Source organism: Nipponia nippon, unplaced genomic scaffold (genome assembly GCF_047370975.1).
Source record: "Nipponia nippon isolate SJK-2023a ecotype South Korea unplaced genomic scaffold, ASM4737097v1 scaffold_5, whole genome shotgun sequence".
Classification (NCBI taxonomy): domain Eukaryota; kingdom Metazoa; phylum Chordata; class Aves; order Pelecaniformes; family Threskiornithidae; genus Nipponia; species Nipponia nippon.
In genome coordinates, this window is record NW_028262369.1 from 38,174,255 (window position 1) to 38,196,095 (window position 21,841).

General features: G+C 43.5%; 2 protein-coding genes across 10 annotated transcripts in view; one reads left to right on the forward strand and one right to left on the reverse strand.

Moving 5' to 3' along the window:
* The window catches only part of PKN2 (protein kinase N2), a 60,594-nt gene extending 52,207 nt beyond the window's left edge, over positions 1-8,387 (forward strand). For 5 of the 8 annotated variants that reach the window (XM_087734252.1, XM_087734255.1, XM_087734254.1 and 2 more), the window contains 3 exons: positions 1,319-1,426; positions 3,091-3,171; positions 3,252-5,717. In XM_087734252.1, the coding sequence (XP_087590378.1) occupies positions 1,319-1,426; positions 3,091-3,171; positions 3,252-3,455 (393 nt within the window). In that variant the 3' untranslated portion in view covers positions 3,456-5,717. The other 3 variants (XR_015699207.1, XM_087734256.1, XM_087734253.1) reach the window with 3 other exon arrangements.
* A 145-nt stretch (positions 8,388-8,532) lies between these two features.
* Positions 8,533-21,841, reverse strand: part of GTF2B (general transcription factor IIB) — a 29,591-nt gene continuing 16,282 nt past the window's right edge. For both annotated transcript variants that reach the window (XM_087734259.1, XM_087734260.1), the window contains 4 exons: positions 11,869-12,015; positions 11,603-11,732; positions 10,712-10,993; positions 8,533-9,048 (listed from right to left, as the gene is read on the reverse strand). In XM_087734259.1, coding sequence (XP_087590385.1) covers positions 8,915-9,048; positions 10,712-10,993; positions 11,603-11,732; positions 11,869-12,015 — 693 coding nt within the window. In that variant the 3' untranslated portion in view covers positions 8,533-8,914. The remainder of the gene's footprint in view (positions 9,049-10,711; positions 10,994-11,602; positions 11,733-11,868; positions 12,016-21,841) is intronic.

A 21,841-nucleotide genomic window follows, 5' to 3' on the forward strand; every position in this document is an offset into this window, starting at 1 on the left:
ATAAAACTACTATATGTTAAAAAGGTTACAAAACTCAAGATACCTGCCTGTCACCATTTAATATGCCCTATCCATCACAGTTGTATCAATACTTGTATACACAGTATGTATAGGCATACGTAGTTTTACAGTGAGCATCTTAATGTGTTTCATCAAGAAAAAGAAGCATTAAATACTGAGCAGCTACTTACCTGATGCTAGCTGCTGTAATGCTATACCAGTTGATGAGTCACGTCACGAGCTTGAACTATCGGCAATTGTGGAAGTGACCGAGTTGTAGCTGGTCCAAGACTTAACCTCTAGATTTTTGTTTTATTTTGTTTTTCATTACATCATTATGCCTTAAATCAACTTACAGTAATGGCACATTAATATCGGTGTCTCTAAGCAAGAACATAGCACATCTGGTTTTGGGGAGCGCAGTTTCCAGCGCACATCTGTTATCGTCAAATTGGGAAGCGTACAGCTATAGCATCTTCTGCTTTCAACCGCTTTTGGGGAGACAAGAAACTCCTTGACTCCTGTAGCTTGAATGGAAGTGAACTTTAATGCATAAAACTGGATAGTAGTGAAAGGTTATGCCAAATGCAATGCTGTTTACCATTTGAATTACACATACACTAGAACAGAATGCCCCAGTTCCCTGTAAATGAGCTGGTATAAATAAATTACTATTGAATAGTTCTTTACCATTGCATATATTGCTTTACCTTCTGGTCTTTTTGTTAAGAGTATCTCCCAGGTAGCACAGTGATGGCTTACATGCCAAAAACCAGAGAAAAACTATAGATTTGCTCATCGTTTTGTTCTTTTTCAAAGATGATGATCATTCAACTTTCTTTCGCTTCCTTTCAGGTAAAAAAGGACAAAAAGCTTGTAGGGTGTTGCCTACATCTGTCAGGCCACTTCAAAACCCTTTGAAAACCCTTGAGCTGTAACATGCTAAAGAGATTACAAAACCAAGTTAGTCTTGACTGCGTTACTTGTGACGGGCGGCTGTCCCAAAGGAGAGCCGATCCATAGTTTCCACATTCCCTGTATATCTTGTGTCAGAGTTCAAAGAAGATCCCATTTTTAGGTGCTTCTACTTCTAATAGCACATCCTAAAGAATAGCCCTTCAGTAAGAATTAAGGGATAATACCAACTTGCCTTACTTTTCTCTCTTCCTTATGGAAAACTACCCTATCTGTCTCTCGGAAAAGCAAGACTTCATTTCGGGGTGTCTAATTCTAAACGGTCAGCTGAATGTATGTTGTTTTCAACTGTAAGTGATTTTTAAGCCTCTTTAATAGTATTTTTTTACTACTTTCATTATAGTCTCCCTTCCCCGGAGATGATGAAGAAGAGGTGTTTGACAGCATTGTAAATGATGAAGTAAGATATCCACGATTTCTGTCTACAGAAGCCATCTCTATAATGAGACGGGTAAGAACATAATAATATTACAGTATTCTCCTCTTATCCTGTTTCCTCTCCACCATTAAGGAAATTAATTACTTTTGTGAGGAACAAAATACTTTAAGAAGCTATGCTTGGTGGTTTTTTCTACAATTAAATTTCAGACTTGGCTTCATTTGTGCTGTGCCGTGCTCCCCATCACCTTAAATGAAAATTGTCGGTGCTGTTCCACTTTCTTCAGGAGCAAGCTTTTCTTTTTAAAATGTAAAACACCAGAGGCTCTATTTTTTTCCCAAACTAAGTTTCCTAGTCGCAGCGAACTACAGTTCATCTCTCTTTCCCTAGCAGAACACTGCTGCGTTGACCTATTTGGTAGATTAACGTTGTCACGTGAATATTTTAATTCAAAGACTTCTAAATCTTTTTGGGTTTCATTCCAACTGGGGCAGGGAACAGCATACCCATGGCACCTGCAGTCCCATGCTCGGCAAAGAACAGCTGATTTTGTTCATGGCTGTTATTAGCGCTATTCCTTACCGTAATGCCTCCGCTTCTCTGAAGAAGATGCTCGAACCTGCCTAAGTTAGAAGCGTGCCGCAGTTGACAGAAAGGCATCTACTGGAGGCGATGCAAAGCCTTTGGAAGCAGCCTCTCCACTTACATGTCTGACACTGAGTATCAGTCTAGCACCCACTTCAGCCATGTGCTGCAGCATGTAAGTTAAAGCATGTCACAGGAACTACTGTGACGTAAGTATTTAAGTAATAGCATAAATAGTCTATAGCTCAAAACGATTGCTTACTCCCAGGGAGAGAGTGTTTGTCTAGAGAAAGAAGGAAGAATACAGTTTTCAGGCAGTACCTGGGGAGGGTATTTTCACTATGAAAATTATCAAGCAAATATCCACAGGGGACAGGGAACTGCTACACCGCACCCAGAGCATGCGTACCGTGAACCGTGTGCTTGCAGATTACTAGTTGTAGCTGTGCGTGCGCTGTTCCCATCAGAGAAGTTCTCACGTAATATATAGCAGACCGTATTTTTTGACGGCCGCATCATGAATGTTTCAACCCACCCTGATGCTGGGCACGCTGCCTGGAACAGGGGTCTGCTCACAGCAGCATGATTCATTCACAAGTGGGAGCATCTAACATCTGGTGTTAACTAGAAAACCCTTTTATTTGGCTGGGTGTGTAAAGCAGTATTCAACCCTCTCTTGATAAATCAGCTGCTGTGAAATAGCTGGGCACAGGAGACAGCAGAGTCATCTCTCTTCTGGGCCAGGCAAGAAATACTAGCTTACGTAAAGCCTGTACCCTCTCCAGCGAGAAGCACGCTTTTCAATAGCTCTGTGCTGAACACCAGCCCCACAAATCACCTCAGGCACCAAGACTTGGTACCACAGAGACAGATGAGTCTGCCCTCTATATGTTCACAGCCAGGCTGCTGGCGGGATTGTGCTAACAGGTTGAGGCATCTCTAAAAGAGCACCGCGCTCTCTAGCTATGTACATCTCAAGTTTTGTCTTTCCCGTTCTTTGAGGACCAAGAATGTTGTAGAGGTCAGGCAATATGAATTTCACTGTCCATCCACTCTTGGTGTTGGCTCTTACCCAGCAGCACTCATCCCCTCCCTAGTGCCTCCCTTTACCCCTGAGTTTTTTTGCACTGAAACCTCACGTGTTTTGTCAGCTGCTACGAAGGAACCCGGAGCGGCGTCTTGGAGCTGGAGAGAAAGATGCTGAGGATGTGAAAAAGCATCACTTCTTCAGGGTGAGCACAAACTAGTATTATTTCTAAGGAGACAAAGGAGCAGAGACAGGAAACTAAACATCAGTTGGTTTCTTTTACAGCTAATAGATTGGAATACTTTACTGGCCAAGAAAGTGAAGCCTCCTTTTGTACCCACCATTAGAGGACGAGAAGACGTTAGTAATTTTGATGACGAATTTACCTCTGAAGCACCTATCCTCACTCCACCTCGGGAACCAAGGATACTGTCAGAAGAAGAGCAGGAAATGTTCAGAGATTTTGATTACATTGCTGATTGGTGTTAACTTCCAGACACTGTGAAACCCCAGCTGACTGGCTCACAAGAATGCCTCTCTCGGAAGAAGACCGACCCTTCAATTGCTCTCTGTGCCACCTGTAGCTTCTGGGTTTTTTTTACATCACATGAAGATCCTTTTAAGTACTGTTTTAACACTCTTGTGAAGAGTGGCCTCTTTGTATATTGTTTTTTATCTGAGCACTGGAAAGCAGTTCTTGAGCTGAGTTGGTGAACCCAGGCTGTACTAAGCTTCCCACACATGAGCACACGTGGATCCGTACTGTTTCTCTCACTCCTCTACAGCAGATAACATCACTTTTTTAAACTATCTGCCTTAAGTGGGAAAAGCAGACTTTGAGCTAGGTAATCACTTCTCTCTACTCAGCCACGTTGAAATAGAAGTTTGGGATACTGATGACACTCACGCAGAACATGGTTCTAGCTGGAGAAGGCAAATGATTTCAGTTAAATATTATCTTGTGCAGTCTATAAAACTACACATTTCTATGTACACCTTCATCTTGTGTTCTTAAAAAAATGGTATTGAGAACAGATATGCCTTGTTTTGTAAATTTTCTATGGTATTTATTAGGAAAAATGTTAAATGCCTTGCCTTTGAGATAACAACAGCGTAAGTGCTTCCATTACCAAGAAAAATCCAGAAAAATCCGGAAAGTTTACCAAAGCCGCTTGCCAAACAGTTTTGCCTTCAAGCTTTTTAAGCATGACTTAAAATCCTGGTCGATACGAAGAACGTAACAAGGATGTCGCTCAGTCTAACCCCACGGAGCAAAGCATATGCGTTTCCCAAGCCCCCCCACCTCTGTCCTCAGACTCACGCCTTTCCCACTCGCCGAGTGGACAGAGAAGTTAACCAGTCTGTATCTAACCACCTAGATCATCCTCTACCTGCTGTACAATATCATATCACTTTTAGAAAACATGAGGATTTTCAATGTATACATGCTGCAAACATGTATATTTGGAAGTTGTAATGTATTCTTATGTCCAGGCAAGTAATTTAATTATACCACTTCATTAATCTTGCACAGTGGCCAAGTGAACAACAGAGAACTCCGAGTGAAAAAAATATTTGTATGCACATAGGCCACCGAACTCCAGAACTTAGATTGGCAGTCACTGAGGGTAAAAGCAATATGTTGTAACAGAATGTATAAATATTTTTGATAAAAACAGTGTATATTTTATAAACCCCTTAACACTAAAAGCTGTACCTCAAAAGTTGAAAAATAATTTAGACCAGGCACTGTGCATACTTGTAAACCAAGACCTACTTTTGGTATCTGGTGTTCTGTGGGCAAATATTCTTGGAAAATAAGTTTTCCACGTGGTCCTTTGCTCTAGCACTGTTCAGAGCCGATTGCATATGTAATCTCACAGGTTCATCCTAGCCAGGAGTCTGCTGTTTGGGGGCTAAGACAGCGAGAATCAGCACTCAAATGAATTCAAAACTTGCCATTTTAGTCATTCAAAGAAGAAACGCGAACCACTCCAGCGTGCAACGCTACGGTGGTTGTTTAAAGTCATAATGCTGGAGAGACCTGCAGGGTCAGGCAGGGGAGAGGCTTAGGGAGGAAAAAAAATTTAAAAAAAAAAAAAAAAAAAAAAGGTTAAATAGGTCTAAATCAGGCATCCCCCCGCAGGAACAAGGAGGGCTCTTTGCCAGCTCTACAAATCATGTTTGGCAGAGTGAGTCAAGTTTTCAGCATTACTTGTTTCCAGATTCTACCTAACAAGAAACAAATTATGGTCCTGTATCTAGCTGAAACCAATACTTTTGAGGTACAGTCAGCTCACCTTTTTTGGTTCCCAAATATATATATATATATATATATAAGCATCTAACAGGGTGCTTAACACTTACGAAAGTATCCTCAAAAACACCTTTTTGTAACTACATCTTGTACAGAAATCTTTTTTTTAATCTAAGTAAATCACTTAAAAAAATATTAAAAAAATTAGAGGGCAGGGTATGTTCACCCAGTTAAGCTGAAAGAAAGCACTAATTTTATCTCTGTAGTTTTTTAAATATTTCTAGGCAGATTAAGATTTTAAACCCTAGATTGTAAATATATTTTGCTATACTTTATCTGTATGTGGCTGCTCAAGCACTTTGTAAGGAAATTAGGATATTTTAGAATGGTACACTATGCATTAAAATGAAATGTGCCTTTAACAAAATGTCATTCTAAGTGTTTTGCAGTCATTAATATCACAAATTAAAGTTTTAAATAGAGTAATTTGTAAATTGTGTCCCAAACGTGATTTTGCTGTTTTCTTGAAGTGACTTGTCATGTTTTCTCCACAGGTTAACTTCAGAAAAGAACTTGCACTCAGGAGGGGACTTACAGAAACCCAATCTCTTAGCAGTAGCTCAGTGTACTCCCATTCATTTTTTTAAAAATCAAACCAAATAGTTACCTCTGAGCATCCCTTCTTTCCGAGGCTGAAGGAAGGCAGCCTCGTGCTTGGGTGTGCAGTCCTGCTGAAGGGAGCAAGAGAAAACCATGTCTATTGAAGTCTGGCCAGCCTGAATCCCTCCATGGGCTTCCTTTGAGGGCAGGGGGAGACAACACCCGCTCCCCTCCTGGCCATTTTCTTCATTACAGCCTCTTTCCCCACCCCCCCACCCTCCCCAGGAAAGCTCCGCAAACAAAAACAAACCTCTACCCAACCTACAATGAGCTTGTTCTTTAAGCAGAGAACGAAGGTTTCTTTCCTGCATACAGAGAAATCTTTACTCCTAAGAGTAAACTAAAAATTTCACATGAGACCATTGCCTAGAGACACTGAACTTAGTACTTAACTAAGCAATCATTCCAGAAAGGGCTGGCTCCAAATGAAGACACAGACGGTTTCAAATATCTAGTCTAAATTGCAGCTGCATTAACATAGGAAGCACCCGCGGATACTATGCCCTTGCCTTTGTTGTGTGTGGGGAATGCAATCCTTCAGCACTCCGGGCTTCTCCCAGGCTCGCTGCCGAACCACCTTCCAGCAACAACGTAGAGAACCCAAAACCTATAAACACCTGAAGCGTAGCCAGTCTCCTTGCTTGCACTTTAGGCTCTACTTGTCATGCAGCCTTTGCTACCACTTAGCTTCGGTAACGCAAGAAGGCGGTAATTAGCTGAAACAGGCTGCAGAGCTGCGGCAACCTCCTCTCCAGCTCCCGACGCCTGTCCCTGCGATCCCGAGAACTGCTGGTGCGGCATGCACACAGACGTGCCCCACACCGCTGAGAAATGCTCCAGCCAGGAACAAGGAGAGCCCATTTCTGAATGAGAAGCTTCCGTAAGAGAAGCTAAAATCCTTAGCTTCATCAAAGCAGCTTACTAAAGGGGTCGTAACTGCCTAAAAATGAATTCCAGGGGAAAAAAAAAAGTATAACTCTGAAAGCTTCACGTTAACTGTAGCGTACTGGACCTGTAGTAACTGGTTTTCAGAATATACAGCCCCTTCAAGCATACTCCTCATTCTGCCTCTTTGGGCTGCGCGGTTACTACCATCTCCACACCAAGGGAGGTGCAGGAACTGCTTGCGGAATTGCAGGAAGGGGCAGGGTCAAGGCAGGACAGTACCTCCCTGCCTCCCTCTGCTGCGCTCCAGAGCTTTGCACAGATGTATATAAGTTTCAGTCCAGGCAGCTTCTGCTGTACGTAACAATTTCAACTGCAAACACTCACCACTCGCACGTCAAGTGCTCACGCTTAACGCCTGAAAGCATTTAAAATAAGAGCATTATTGGCAATGTAAGTTTCAGCCATTTTTAACCTGCACGTAGTAGATTTAACACACTGATCTATGCTGGAAAGTACACTCATGGTGAAAGAACTTTCACCTTTGCCTTTCCAAACTGTAACAGTATATTAAAGGTCAGGCCCTGCCTATTCAAGGCATTGCACCTTCTCCCACAAAGCAGGGAGACAGAGCAGCTCAGAGCAAGCCAGGGAAAGCCCAGGTGACAGAAAATGTTCCAACAAAGTTTAAGGAAATCCATTGGACATGAGAATACCATCCCTCCAAACTACCAAGACCACCACCTTTAACATGGCACCAGAATTTTTCATGACTGCAACCAACAGCTTCAGTGGTGTCACAGAACTGTACAGCCTTTGTTGTTTGTTTACAGAAGGAAAAAAAAAAAAAAATGTTGAGCTGCCACATTTCAGTAGTCTGGACTGGCAGAAGAGGATTAAAACTAAACCAGCAAGAAAACAGTGAGGGCTACTGACAATCAGTGCTATTCGCATTGGACACGCAGCCTTCCCTCTGGATGGCTTAGGACCAGATTCGTAGCAAGCTGACCCCTCAGCTGTTCATTAACATGAATTTGCACCTGTGATACAAAATTAACTCAGGAACCAGAAGCCTCCCAGTTAAGTACATTTGTTGCTTTGCACACAGAGGGACACTGTCAGGAGGCAACTCGTTTTCAAAGCTGTTCGTTTGGGGAGGGTGGAATAACTGCTGGCCTTCACTCCGCAGCACCTGGTGCGTCACTTCAAAGAAGCAAGGGCTCACTTCGAACATAACAGTGCCAAAAGCTTTACCACTGGCCAGCCCGGCTGCAGGGCGGACTGATAGGTCAGAACATTTAACAGAAACTTGTACTAGGAATATTTTTTACCTTCCTTTGTACGGTACCAAGCATCACAAAGTTGTCAGAAATTCAACTAAAGTAAGAATCCTTATGTTTCCCTTCAGCTGCTTTATCATTATGTCAAAATCCACAGAAGCAAAGCGGAGAGACATCAGTGAAATCGGGGAGACTGTGCCAAGGATGTGACTAATCCCTCCACAACAAATTTGGAAATCTTTAGCAGCAGTTGTGCAAATACTCAAACCGCTTTTCAGCAACTGTTTGCGTTCTGGGTTAAGTCACCCACACTCTACAGCTAACTACAAATACTAAAGCCACACTAGAGATTAAGAACTGTCAATAAAGCGAGCATTTAAGCAGCCTTGTGACCAAGTCCGTAAGTATGAAGCTAACTCTGCCATCCTGGGGACTGCATTCCAGTTCTCAGCGTATGGAACAGCATGCGCATGTCAAATTGCGGTCATGTTCACAAGATGGTAAGTGTTTTTGGAAAAGTTTATTTGGGAATTACATAATATTTTAAATTTTCCAAAATACATCTTACTAGATTCCCTACAAAAGAAATCTAAATAAGTACAACAATATGAAATTAAGTTTGTTGCAACAGTCATTAAATATTTACTTCCACTAATATATACATACAAAATGCCACACAATGAGCTTGTTTACCCTTGGAATGTGTGCTGCGTTCCAGCAGTTATGCTCCATCTCCACATCCTCCAGTTCCACAACATGAAGACTCAATATTAACACTTTGTACATCCTTTATTATAGGCAAAAATCAAAAGTTTGTTGTTGTTGGGTTTTTTTTTAATAGAAATTAAAAGTAACCCTCTGCAATTTCACAGCTGTGGTAGTTTGTCTACTGGGGTATCAAACTTGAAGTCTGCTGGGAAGAGATCTGGAGCTCGAGGGTAGATCAGCCTGTACGATTGTCTAATCGTAACATCAGCCACACCAGCAATATCACCAATTTCTAGGACAAAAAGCAGATAAATGGTTAGTTTTTACTTTTGCCATTTGTATTGAAGAAACCAGCAAGCATAATTTATCGAGAAGTGCTATACACTTAGCTTAATTCGCAACTCTCCCAAAAGCCTGGAAAAAAATGGTTTTAACCATGGTGACTAATATTTTGCACACATAAGTCTGTCTTGTCACATGCCATAGTTCAACTTACGCTATCTATCTTGGAATAACATCAGTTTCAAATTGGCAGAGGGCCAAGAGTGCAAAAGTCGTTAGAAACATCTACTGCAAAGTCTACATGTGCCCAGCAATATTCTAATAAATCGTCATCAACACCACGATCTTCATTTTTGCGCTTTAATTAAGTAAAAGCAAAAACAACAACAAAAAAAAAAACCTTAGGCATAGGCAAAAAGCAATACCTTCAGCTAAAGACAAAATACATGTACCTTAACATGCACAGAGAAATAAGTCAGAGACACAGAGCATTGTTTAACGAGCAAAGGAAACACTTGTCTGAAACGCACAGAAACTTAAATTTATTCAAGATTTAACCACGTTTGGAATTTAAACCTTGAACTGCATGAAAGCCTTCAGCATTGAGGACACTGAAGGAGTATGGAGTCACGTCTGTATCCGTGGCAGGCAGCTGTATTTTGTTTTAATGATCACGCTTAAGAGACATAATCCAATAGGTCAAGGCAAGCAAGGATGAAGGCACCGTACTGCTTGGGCTCTAGATCACTCACGTGCCCAGGAAACTGCCAACACAATGAAAGCTCCAGGGACAGAATAAGCAGTGATTAATGCAGAACAAGGCACCACAACCTAACAGATAAAGGCTATTCTTTACCTAAAAGCAGCTCTCCACTAAGAAATTGCTAGATTTTTAACATTTCTCATCTGAACTGGACTAGACACATCACCAGAGTTTCCACAGCCAGGTACCAGGCACTTGGATCCATTTGTCACACCAAGTTTTCACCACCGCAGCCTTAGCTCCCTTCCTTCTCTATGTGCTGCCCCCACATAGGCCTGATTTTCTTAAGCCCCGGAGGCTGATCCATGCTGCTCTGAAGCTCAAGAACAGCCCTGAGCTCTTTACTGGCTTCCTAAGGGCTATCCTAGCAGAAGAGAATAATGCCAAAGGTGATCTACAGCCAAGCCTGCGGTCCCACTACTCTCAAATCTTTATCAGAGGCTCACAAGAACTCAAGGAACATGTACTAATTTAGGCGATTCCCTGGCTCCTAGAATGATTAAAGACTCAATGTAATGTAAAGCCATAATGCTACCTGCAACTGCCCCTAAGTTTGCATTTGGAGTATTTTAGAGCAGTAGAATGTACATATGCAAATATTAGCATGGGTAAAGTTAAAATTATGCTCATTTGAATGCACTGGTCTATTGCATTCAAGAATCCAACTCCTAGTGCCAGAGGAAAGTGAACTCAGTTTACACTGAGCATAGTCAATTACTCAATTTTCATTTTGGGGAGTGGGAGATCCTGCTCTGGTCCTTGCTGTATGCAGTTACAACGGCAGCTTATAACTACTTGCACAGACCTCATCCAAGTTTTACAGTAACATTGAATTCTCTTTCAAGCAGCAAGACATGGGGAAGGAAAAAAAAAAAAAAAAAGAAGGAAAAAAAAAAAAGTGAAGTTTTACCTTTTTGTGTCCTTTTCTCTGCAGAAGCTTGTGATGCCATGTAAATAGCTGCAGCTGCTACAGAGATAGGGCTTCTCCCAGGAACCAAATCTAATTCCACAGCTTTACGGGCAATATGTGTTGCTGCCATCTGTACTTGTTTCGGAAGACCCAGATTGGAACAGAATCTTGACATGAAGTCTCCAGTTGTAATCAGATCAACACTGGTTTCAAGAGCTTTCAAAATGAGTTTAAAACACCGGCCTATTTCCTTCTTTGAAATCCTGGACACTGCACATATTTCTAAACAAAGAGTAAAAATTAAAACTTTAGGCTTGACAGCATTTGCTCCCCCAAAATAATCAAGTTTGATTCTCAATATATTAAGACCCACAAAGAAGGCCAATATCATGAAGGCTACCGTCACTAAATAAGCTTTGCACATTTGTGAAACTTCCAGATCACTTCAGTCAAGTGCGCATTTTTCATAAGGAGCTAATTAATACAGCTTGCTTCCTAAGGGAAATTTGGTACTCAATGCCAAAAAAAAATTGTATCCCTGTCAGGGAAAAGTTGCACATATTTACTGCAGAACTGTTGGTTCAAATTCAGTTACAACAGTCGCCATCATCCTCCGATCAATGCAACACCTTAAGTTTCACCAACACTCAGAATGACTTTCAAATGTTAATTATTTTTAATGCATTACGACCAAAAATCCCATGCCTGAGAGCCTACTCACTTCATCAACAAATTTCCAGACTCCCTCCTGCCCTCCCCCCCCAAAGGTGAGCTGTAGCTGAGAACAACCAATTCAGCAAAGTCCAGGAATGAGAAAACCAACCTCCTACAGTGACAGTAACCAGACCTTTACTTCATAGCAAAATTGAATCTGTATCACTGAAAACTTACCTTTAAATGTTCTTGGAACACCTTCTTGCCTACAGGCTATGTAGAGACAAGCAGAAGCAATAGCATCATTACTCCTTCCCTTCAGGCTCTTTTGCTCATACACTTGCTTGAATAAATTATTTGTTCGATCCTTCAAAGCAAGAAGACTAAATTTAATTAACTCTAGGCCATTTAATTAGCAGCAATATCAAAAATTCATGTGCTCATTATATTATGCTAACTAAGTCAATGCCAGAACAATTTAGGGAAGGGAGACATGAACTTACAACTATATTTCTAGGGAGGTTGATTCTGTCTGCCATATTCGTTATTTCTTTAAAAGCATTCATCATTGCACGATCAGAGCTGCTCATAGTTCTGCGATTTTGGTACTTTGAATTCCCAAATTCATCAAAACTTGCTGCACCTGTGCCCTGAAAAGAAAAATTTGTATTATCAATAAAACACAGGCAACTTCCTCCTCATTTCAAGAGCAAACACCTTCCAGCTTTATACATCTTAATTCAAAGGTGTTCAGTTCAAACAGCTGTGCAAATAAACATCACTGATATAAATCATACAATCAAGCATTGTTCCAAACATCAGGTTCCATACTTTGCACAAGTCTCAAACCGTGAATTGATTTCCAAGGACCACAGGTCATGCACGGATTTTTCTTTCCTAATGTAACAATAGTTTAAAGAATAAAATTAATAATGTGTAGCCAACGTGTGTGTCTCAACACTCCTGTCACAAATGCTGAGGTCCAAGATTAGATTTTATGCAACCCATATGTCATTCGGACTGCATCTGCACTGTGGCAGACTGGCGAGTCAGAAAACCAAAATTTTATGGCCAACTGGAGACCAGTTGTTACAATGATAACTCAAAAATGAAAATGAAGGCATGGGCAAAGAGAACCTCCAAACCAATGACCTATTCAAAACTAATTTGATACTATGCCTGCTAGCAGTTGCAAGCCTTAATTGTGGCAAAATACAAATATCCATATATTCTGCCTTTACAGGAAAACCATGGAGCTCTTAAAAGAAAAGCTTGAGGTCTTAAGAGAAGTAAGAGCCATCAGCTCAACCTGGCAACTTCAAAACAAGCTTCCAACATGCATTTTTTTTGTACCTTGCAACCGATAGTGCAAACTGCATGCTTCTATTAAATATGCAATTTTGCCCAACTAAGAGGGTCTAAAATGTTTAAGGTCTTCAATCAGCCATCAGTCTGAAACATGTCTTTAACAAATAATGCCATGTCAGATTAGTAATAGCTGATGACAACAACACAGCCTGTAAGTTCAGAAGAGCAATGCCTGTACTTTTTACTGTCTACTTATGTGTTTGCTGTCACAGCGTGTGGGGCCATGAGTTCTCTCAAGTAGAAAATGCTTCTTCACAACAATTCCACATCGTGAGTAGAAATCAGATTCCCTGAATCAGCAAGCGTTTATTCCTTGCTGGCACCTTCAAACAATTTAGCTGGGCAGGGGCATCCAACTTTCCTTGCAGACAGATTTGGTCATTTAAACAAGCTGGTATGGTGGCTGCTGCATACACAGACTACCACACTGTTCTGTTTTGGCAAAAACAGGAAGCATAAAGCAGATCTCAATCTATGACTGACTGCTGACCTGGCTATTCACATCCAGCACTTGCACACAGAGTTCTCAAGGTGAAGACTCAGCAACATATCAGGATGCCCAGGTGGTACAAAGTGGGGCCAGGACACAGTGAACAGACCACATCCCGGCACCACCTTATTCCTCCGAGCTGCCCAGATGGAGTCAGAGCTTGTTTCTGCTTTCCTGATCCATGTTCTTGGGAATTGCCCTTCTATTTTAAAACAGCCTCTATCATCTGTCCCTGGTGCACATCTGCATTTAATACACGTTCTTTGGCTGAAACTAATAACACTCACTCTTGACCATTTGCTTACACTGTTCCACTTCCCTACACCTAAGGACTCCGGTTACACCCCATTTCTGGTGAGCTCAGTGGATACCTCTACTGTTGGGACCCGTACCTGTGGTGCACACATGCTCTGATAACTGCTGTGGAGACCAAGGACTCCGGCACAGAACCCTCCCTTGCAAGTTTCCCTAGCCCCTTGAATAGGGTCTCTATGACATGCTAGATTCTGAGATCGTTCTTGGTTTTTTTCTACTCCTTCAAACAGGCTTTCAGATGAAGGAACCACCCAGAAATGATCCTGGCACCAACACAGCAGAGGGCTGCTCCAAAGGCAATCTTACTTCCTTGACTGGATGAACACCTCCAGCTATCCAAAGGTTCCCAGTAAGGTTTTAAAGGTAAACAAAGAGCAAGAATCAAGCACAACTGACTTCAGGCCACAAAGAGCATTACAAACACATCTGCAACCACTAGACCTTCCTTTCAGGAATTACACCAGAACAACTTTCCTTGGCCCAAAATATACACAAGTCTCAGGTCAAAAGGCTCCTTCCTGGCCATCAGTCATACCCCTGTTGCCTGCAATGCATTACAACATGAGTCCGCATCATGGCCTCCTCGACTAGCGCTATGCACAAATGCTTACAGGAACTGCACGTGCTCAAAATCTTGTAGATGCTGGAAGAGTGACCACAGGCAAAGGCCTATCAACCCTGACAGCAAATCCCCACTCCTTGTCTATTCAGGCTTCATGCCAGATAGTCCTTTACCAGGAAACACTGCTCTGTCTCGGGGCCACCAAGTATTCCCCTTCACCACAGGGATTTTTCCCTGGTCCAGTATACAGCGCCTATAAGATTTTTTGGGGGGTTTTTTTGGCAATGGTTCTCCTTAACCTCTCATTTTTTACTTTCTTGCTGGTACTTATGGTTACCTTTTCCTTTGAATGTTTGCTTATGTATATCGAAACTACCAATGCAGCTATAGTTAAGTACCGTTAGCCAATGGATTTTACCCTGTCGGTATAAGCACTCGCCAAGAGCCATACCCAATATATAACTCACAACTATAAAAGGCTTGGAAAATACTCTTCCATCTCAATCACTTAAATAAACCACCACAATTCTCCCTGCATTTGCTATTTAAATGCACCATCTACTTTCCTTCTGGAGCTTTCAATTGAGGGACAATGCTTTTTGTTGGCTTCAGCCCTTGACAACCATGTTAGGAGTCCTTTTCCCTTCGTGGTAAAAACAGAAGCCATACAGTTTTAACTGAAATCAAATACTTTAAGAATTGTATGTTTTACCGTTGTGGCCTTTATGAGACATCTACTCATATCTTTCCCATCTCAGCAAGACAGCTACCTGCCAAAGTCAGGAGTTCCAGCTGTTTGGCTTTCAAACAGAGCAGAAATATCAAGGATACAATCCTGGAAACAGCCTCAAAGATAGCTAGAGTGAGAAAACACAGTCCAGTAAACAGTGTTAATCTCTGAAGGCGCTCAATGGAGGTTAGGGTTGCAGCGCTGGCACCCAAAAGCTTTGCACCCCAATATATCCCCTTTAACAGCAGAAAGTAGAAGCATCACCAACGTCATCCACATCATTGACTTGAGGTTATCCACACTGCCAAGGAATGCCCCCCAGATCCGGCAGTCGTCTTGCCTCGTACAACCAGCTCATTATACAGTCTGCTGGCTCCTTTCTTCTTTTTCAATCATCGGCCCTTGATATCTTGCCACTGCTCATCAATATAGCACCTCCAGATCCAGGCCCTGCAGTCTGACAACAGCCAGCTTCCTCTCAGAGGCATCTGATCGAAGGATAGGAATTCTATACCAAGAGATTGCATTGGTTTCTTGTTCGACCAACCTAAATTCTCTTGTAGTTGCAGTCACTGCAAAAAGGAATAGATTAACTACAAAGGGTGACAAAAAGACAACTTCTTTCACAAGATAAGTAGCAAAACTTAAAAGTTTTCTTTCAGATTCATAGAAGAGAGTTCTTTATATCAAGGCAGATCTAGGAGCTGCTTGTTCAGTGTTGTGGTTTAACCCCAGCCAGCAACTAAGCACCACACAGCTGCTTGCTCACTTCCCCCTCCCTGGTGGGATGGGGGAGAGAATCGGAAACATCAGTGTATTATCAACATTATGCTCATACTAAATCCAAAACACAACACTCTACCAGCTACTAGGAAGAAAATTAGCTCTATTCCAGAAAAAACCAGGACAGTATCCACCCCTTATTCTATATCATCTATGTCATGCCCAGGCCTTACACTTTCCAATACATTCCAATTAATCACCACCACTTTTCCAGTCTTTTGATATTTACACATAGATATCATTCCCTTAGTCTATGGGCCATCCCTCTAAAACATTCATTGAGTTCATTTAGTCCCTGACTTTGGGGTCCATCTGTCATAACAGTCTTTCAGGGCAGGAAAGATGGTGTGCGGTGTTGGACTGTTGCACGCTGAAGCCAGTTCTGTTCCATCATGGTTCCATCTGGTTCTATGTTCCATTTCAAAAAAGCTGGGCTTTGGGTGGTGGCATAGGGCACAGGATATGTTTCCAGCCATCTGGTGGTTGCTTCCACCTTTGTAAGCATATGGTGCTTGCCTTGGAGGGGTTGTGGGACTGTGATATAATCAATCTGCCAGCCTCCCCATATTTATATTTCAGCCATCGTCCTCCATACCAGAGAGGCTTTAACCACTTGGCTTGCTTGACTGCAGCGCATGTTTCACATTCATGGATAACCTGTGCAATAGTGTCCATGGTGAAGTCCACCCCTCAATAACACCCATCTATATATTGCATCTCTTCCTTGATAGCTGAGGTGTCACGGGCCCACCGAGCTAGAAATAATTCACCCTTATGTTGCCAGTCCAGACCCACCCAGGCCACTTCAATCTTCGCAGCCTGATCCACCTGCTGGTTGTTTTGATGTTCTTCAGTGGCCTGACTCTCAGGTATGTGAGCATCTACGTGACGTACTTTTTACAACCAGGTTCTCTACCCGGGCAGCAATATCTTGCCACAATGCGGCAGCCCGGATGGGTTTGCCTCTGCGCTGCCAGTTACTCTGTTTCCATTGCTGCAACCACCCCCACAGGGCATTTGCCACCATCGGTGAGTCAGTACAGAGATAAAGTCCTGGCCACTCTTCTTGTTCAGCAATATCCAAAGCCGGCTGGATGGCTTTCACCTCTGCAAACTGACTCGATTCACCTTCCCTTTCAGCAGTTTCTACAACTTGCCGTATAGGACTCCATACAGCAGCTTTCCACCTCCAATGCTTCCCCACAAGACAACAGGACCCATCAGTGAACAGGGCATACTGTTTTCTCATTTTCTGGCAGTTTATTATACAGTGGGACCTCTTCAGCATGCATCGCCTCCTCCTCTGGCAATATTCCAAAATCTTTGCCTTCCGGCCAGTCCATGATCACTTCCAAGATTCCTGGGTGACTGGGGTTTCCTATTCAAGCCCACTGTGTTATCAGTGTGACCCACTTACTCCATGTAGCATCAGTTGCATGATGTGTACAGGGGACCCTCCCTTTGAACACCCAGCCCAGCACTGGCAGTCGGGGTGCCAGGAGGAGCCGTGCTTCAGTACCAACCACTTCTGAAGCAACCCAAACCCCTTCATATGCTGCCAATATCTATTTTTCAGTTGGAGTATAGCCAGCCTCGGATCCTCTGTATGCCTGACTCCAAAACCCTAGGGGGTCAACCTCAAGTCTCCTCTGGTGCTTTCTGCCAGAGGCTCCAGGTAGGGCCGTTCTCCCTGGCTGCGATGTAGCGCACATTTTTTTACATCTTGCCCTGCCCAGACTGGCCCACGGCTACCGCATGAACCACCTCCTGTTTAATTTGTTCAAAGGCTTGTCATTGCTCACAGCCCCATTTGAAATCGTTCTTCTTCCAGGTCACTTGATAGCGAGGGCTTATGATCAGCCTGTAATTTGGAATATGCGTTCTCCAAAAACCCACAATGCCCAAGAAAGCTTGTGTTTGCTTTTCGCTAGTTGGTGGAGACATGGCTGTTATTTTGCTGGTCACATCCATTGGGATCTGACAATGTCCATCTTGCCAATTTATTCCTGAAAATTGCATCTCCTGTGCAGGTTCCTTGACCTTACCTTGTTTTATGGCAAAACCAGCCTCCAGAAGGATTTGGACTATTTTCTTCCCTTCCACAAAAACTTCTGCTGCTGTGTTGCCCCACACAACAATGTCATCAATGTATTGCAGGTGTTCTGGAGCTTCACCCTGTTCCAGTGCAGCCTGGATCAGTCCATGGCAAATGGTGGGGCTGTGTTTCAACCCCTAGGGCAGCTGATTCCACGTGTACTGGCCACCGCTCCAAGTGAAAGCAAACTGTGGCCTGCACTCTGCTGCCAAAGAGATTGAGAAAAACACATTAGTGATATCAGTTGTGGCATACTACTTGGCTGCCTTTGACTCCAGTTCGTATTGAAGTTCTAGCATGTCTGTCACGGCAGCACCTCAGCAGCAGCATGACTTCATTCAGGCCCCGATAGTCCACTGTTAGCCTCCACTCTCCATTAGACTTTCACACTGGCCATATGGGACTCAAAGGATGAGCAAGTCTTACTGATCACTCCTTGGCTCTCCAGTCAACGAATCGGCTTATGGATGGGAATCAGGGAGTCTCGGTTGGTGTGATATTGCCACCAGTGCACCGCCGTGGTGGCAACTGGCACCTGTTGTTCTTTGACCCTCAGCAACCCCACAACAGAAGGGTCCTTCGAGAGACCGGGCAGGATAGACAGCTGTTTAATTTCCTCTGTCTCCAAGGCAGCTATACCAAAAGCCCAGCGGTACCCTTTTAGGTCCTTGAAATACCGCCGCCCCCCCCCCCCCCCGCCCCGCGGCAGTCTCTGCCAAGGACGCACAGGGCCTCTGGGCCAGTCACAACAGGGGGCTTCTGCCACTCATTCCCGGTTAAGCTCACTTCGGCCTCCAATACCGTTAGTTGTTCGGATCCCCCAGTCACTGCAGAAATACAGATGGGTTCTGACCCTTTATACCTTGATGGCATTAGGGTACACTGTGCACTGGTGTCCACTAGAGCCTTATACTCCTGTGGGCCCGATGTGCCAGGCCATCGAATCCACACAGTCCAGTAAACCCGATTGTCCCTTTCCTCCACCTGGCTGGAGGCAGGGCCACTCTAGTCCTGGTCGTAGCATTCATTACTCACTTCTTGTAAACGTGAATCAAAGTCCCTTTATTAAGATCAAAAGCAAAATCAGCCCTTCTATTCTGACTGGGGAACTGCTCACTGGAAACCAGAGCAGCAATTTTGCTGGAAGAACTGCCTTTTGTAGTTGTTTTTCCTTGCAACTCACGTATCCATGCCTCTAGGGTCGAGGTAGATTTTCCATCCCACTTCCTCATGACCTCTCCTATGGTGTGTATCCACTATATCCTCTCTCTGAGGAACATTTACTCCTGATGGCTGAGATACTAGTCCGTACAGGTGAGGAGTAGGACATGTCCTCTTTGAATCGCTGGAACTCCCAGGATAATTTCTCAGCTACCATGTCTGGCAGTTTCTCCACAGCCAAGACGCAGGCCCATAAGGAGGAAGAGAGACTTTCTTCATATTGCTGGAGTTGGCCAGCCAATTCATCCACCATCTGTTCCTCTCCATCCTTCCATGTGAGTCTTTGCCAGTGAGTTTGCATGCGATGATGGTGCACTCCATACAAACTTCTGCCACATGGGTCGTGTGCATCTGACTTCATCTGGATCCTTGGGTAACTGCTCATTGTTCACGTCACCGTAAGTCACCTCCACCACAGCTAATTCCCCGAGGTACTGGATACCTCTCTCCATGGTGGTCCACTTGCCTGGGTGACATATAACATCTTCCTTGAAGGGATACCTTTCCTTCACGCCTGACGGGAGTCGCCTCCAGAGGCCTACGGCTTGTGCCTCTTCTCCAATTGCTTCGTCAATGGTCCCTTCCCTAGAAAGGGATCCCAGCTGCTTGGCTTCCCTACCCTCTAATTCCAGGCTACCAGCCCCATTATCCCAGCATCGGAGCAGCCAGGTGACAATGTGCTGAAATCTTTTCGCATATCTCGCAGCTCACTCAGGGACAGGGACCGGGTGGTTATCGTCTCATTTATGGGTTCTGCCTCTTCCTCCTCCTGTTCTTGTGATGGCCCTGGTTCATCTTCATCCCTTACTAAACGAGCCGATTTTCTTGTGTATTTTTTCTTGTGTATAGAGGCAACTGATACTGGCACAGGTTGGTTCTCTAGTTCAGCTGCAGTACCTGTCTCAGAGGCTGGAGTAGCCACAGTGCCTGTCGTTTTGCCATCAGATCCAGAGACTTTCTCTTCCCCTTGAGGGTACTGAATAGCGTTGAACAGGGCTCAGTAGGCATGGGCCAGGCCCCAGCACATTGCAGCGATTTGTGTTTCCCTAGAACTGCCAGGGCGACAGCATACTTTTCCCAAATATTCTACTAATCTGCACTTGTTCAGGGGTGAAGTTCCAAAATACTGGAGGGGCCTACTGTCCTAGGCATTTGCCCATGCTATCCCAACACACCCTGGCACTCATAACTGTACAGCCTTGGGACAGACCTCCAGATGATATTCTTAAATTGCTTATTAACTTTAGACAAAACCAAAACAATATTCCCAAGAAATACCTTAACTACTCAAGGATGGTCAAGATACTGAAAAGTTGTTGTAATGAAGAAAGAAACATCGTAGAAGGTAGCGAAGGTGCCATTCTGTATTTCCTCCATTAAAAAAAAAACCAAACCTCTCAGAGGAAGAACTATAATTGCTAATTGTCTCCACGGGGTGGTACCCAAAGTACAGTAATGGCTTCGGTACAAAACCCAAATACCAGATAAAGCTCACGGTCATTGTTTTGAAAACAAATCTCCCAGGCAAACATCACTAATCATTGCAGAGCACAGCAAACTGCAAAAGTGAACGTTAATCTTTAACACATACAGCAAAAACAAGAGCATGGTGTAGATCAGATAAACTAATATCGAGAACAGATGAATCAATATTGTGACTGACACCTGTTAACAGATATAAATTCCTTAATACACTCTGGTCCATCTGTTATTATCTCAAACCCTTTGTCCCACATTGGGCACCAAAAAGGACTGTTGTGGGGTAACCCCAGCCAGCAACTAAGCACCACAGAGCTGCTCGCTCACTTCCCCCTCCCTGGTGGGATGAAGAAGAGAACCGGAACAGTAAAAGTGAGGAAAAACTCATGGGTTGAGATAAGAACAGTTTAATAATTGAAATAAAGTAAAATAGTTGTAGTAGTAGTAATAACATAAAGCAAATGATGCAAATGATTGCTCACCACCCGCTGACCGATGCCCATCCCATCCCCAAGCAGTGGTCCCTCCCTCCTGGCCAGTTCCCCCCAGTTTATATACTGGGCATGACGCCATACAGTATGGAATAGCCCTGTGGCCAGTCTGGGTCAGCTGTCCTGGCTGTGCCCCCTCCCAGCTTCTTGTGCACCTGGCAGAGCATGGGAAGCTGAAAAGCCCTTGACTGGTGTAAGCGCTACTTAGCAACAACTAAAACATCAGTGTGTTATCAACATTATTCTCATACTAAATCCAAAAACAGCACCATACCAGCTACTAGGAAGAAAATTAACTCTATCCCAGCCGAAACCACAACATTCAGTTATTTTTCTTGAATTTTACATGAGGATTTTAGAAATAACTATAATATTCTGGAAATCAAATCAACACTAATGCCAGACTTCACCACATCTCCAATTGATCTGCATTGTCGTCAGATCAACTGCAGCACACAGTATCTACTTTCAGATACAGTTCTGTGCCAATATCCTGAAGATCTGCCTGAAGAATGCAAACCACTTCCACCACAGCCAACTATGCTCTTCATCCTCCTCTTCACAGACAAATTAATTTTTCTTCCAACACAGGCTGTTGCTGCCTCAGACAGATGGGTCCCTTAAGTACTAAAACCAATTAGGAACTAATCCCTTTGCAGGGGCAAAGCAGCCTCTCTTTTGCTGCTAGCAGATGCAGACCACATACCCCCAGCAGAAAGGAGTACTGAAGCAGCACCTCCTGGTTTCAAAGAGGAAAGAGTGACAAACCATTCTGTGAAGCAAAACTGGACTCCTTCCTTTACTATTTCAAGGCAACAACCAGTCACCAGAACTTTACCGTTGTAACTGGGAAGTGGTTCAGACTCCACTTCCACCTACCTTCCCAGGAGTTTACAATAGATTTCTAATATGATGTGCCATGAGAATCATCAATGTCCTTCT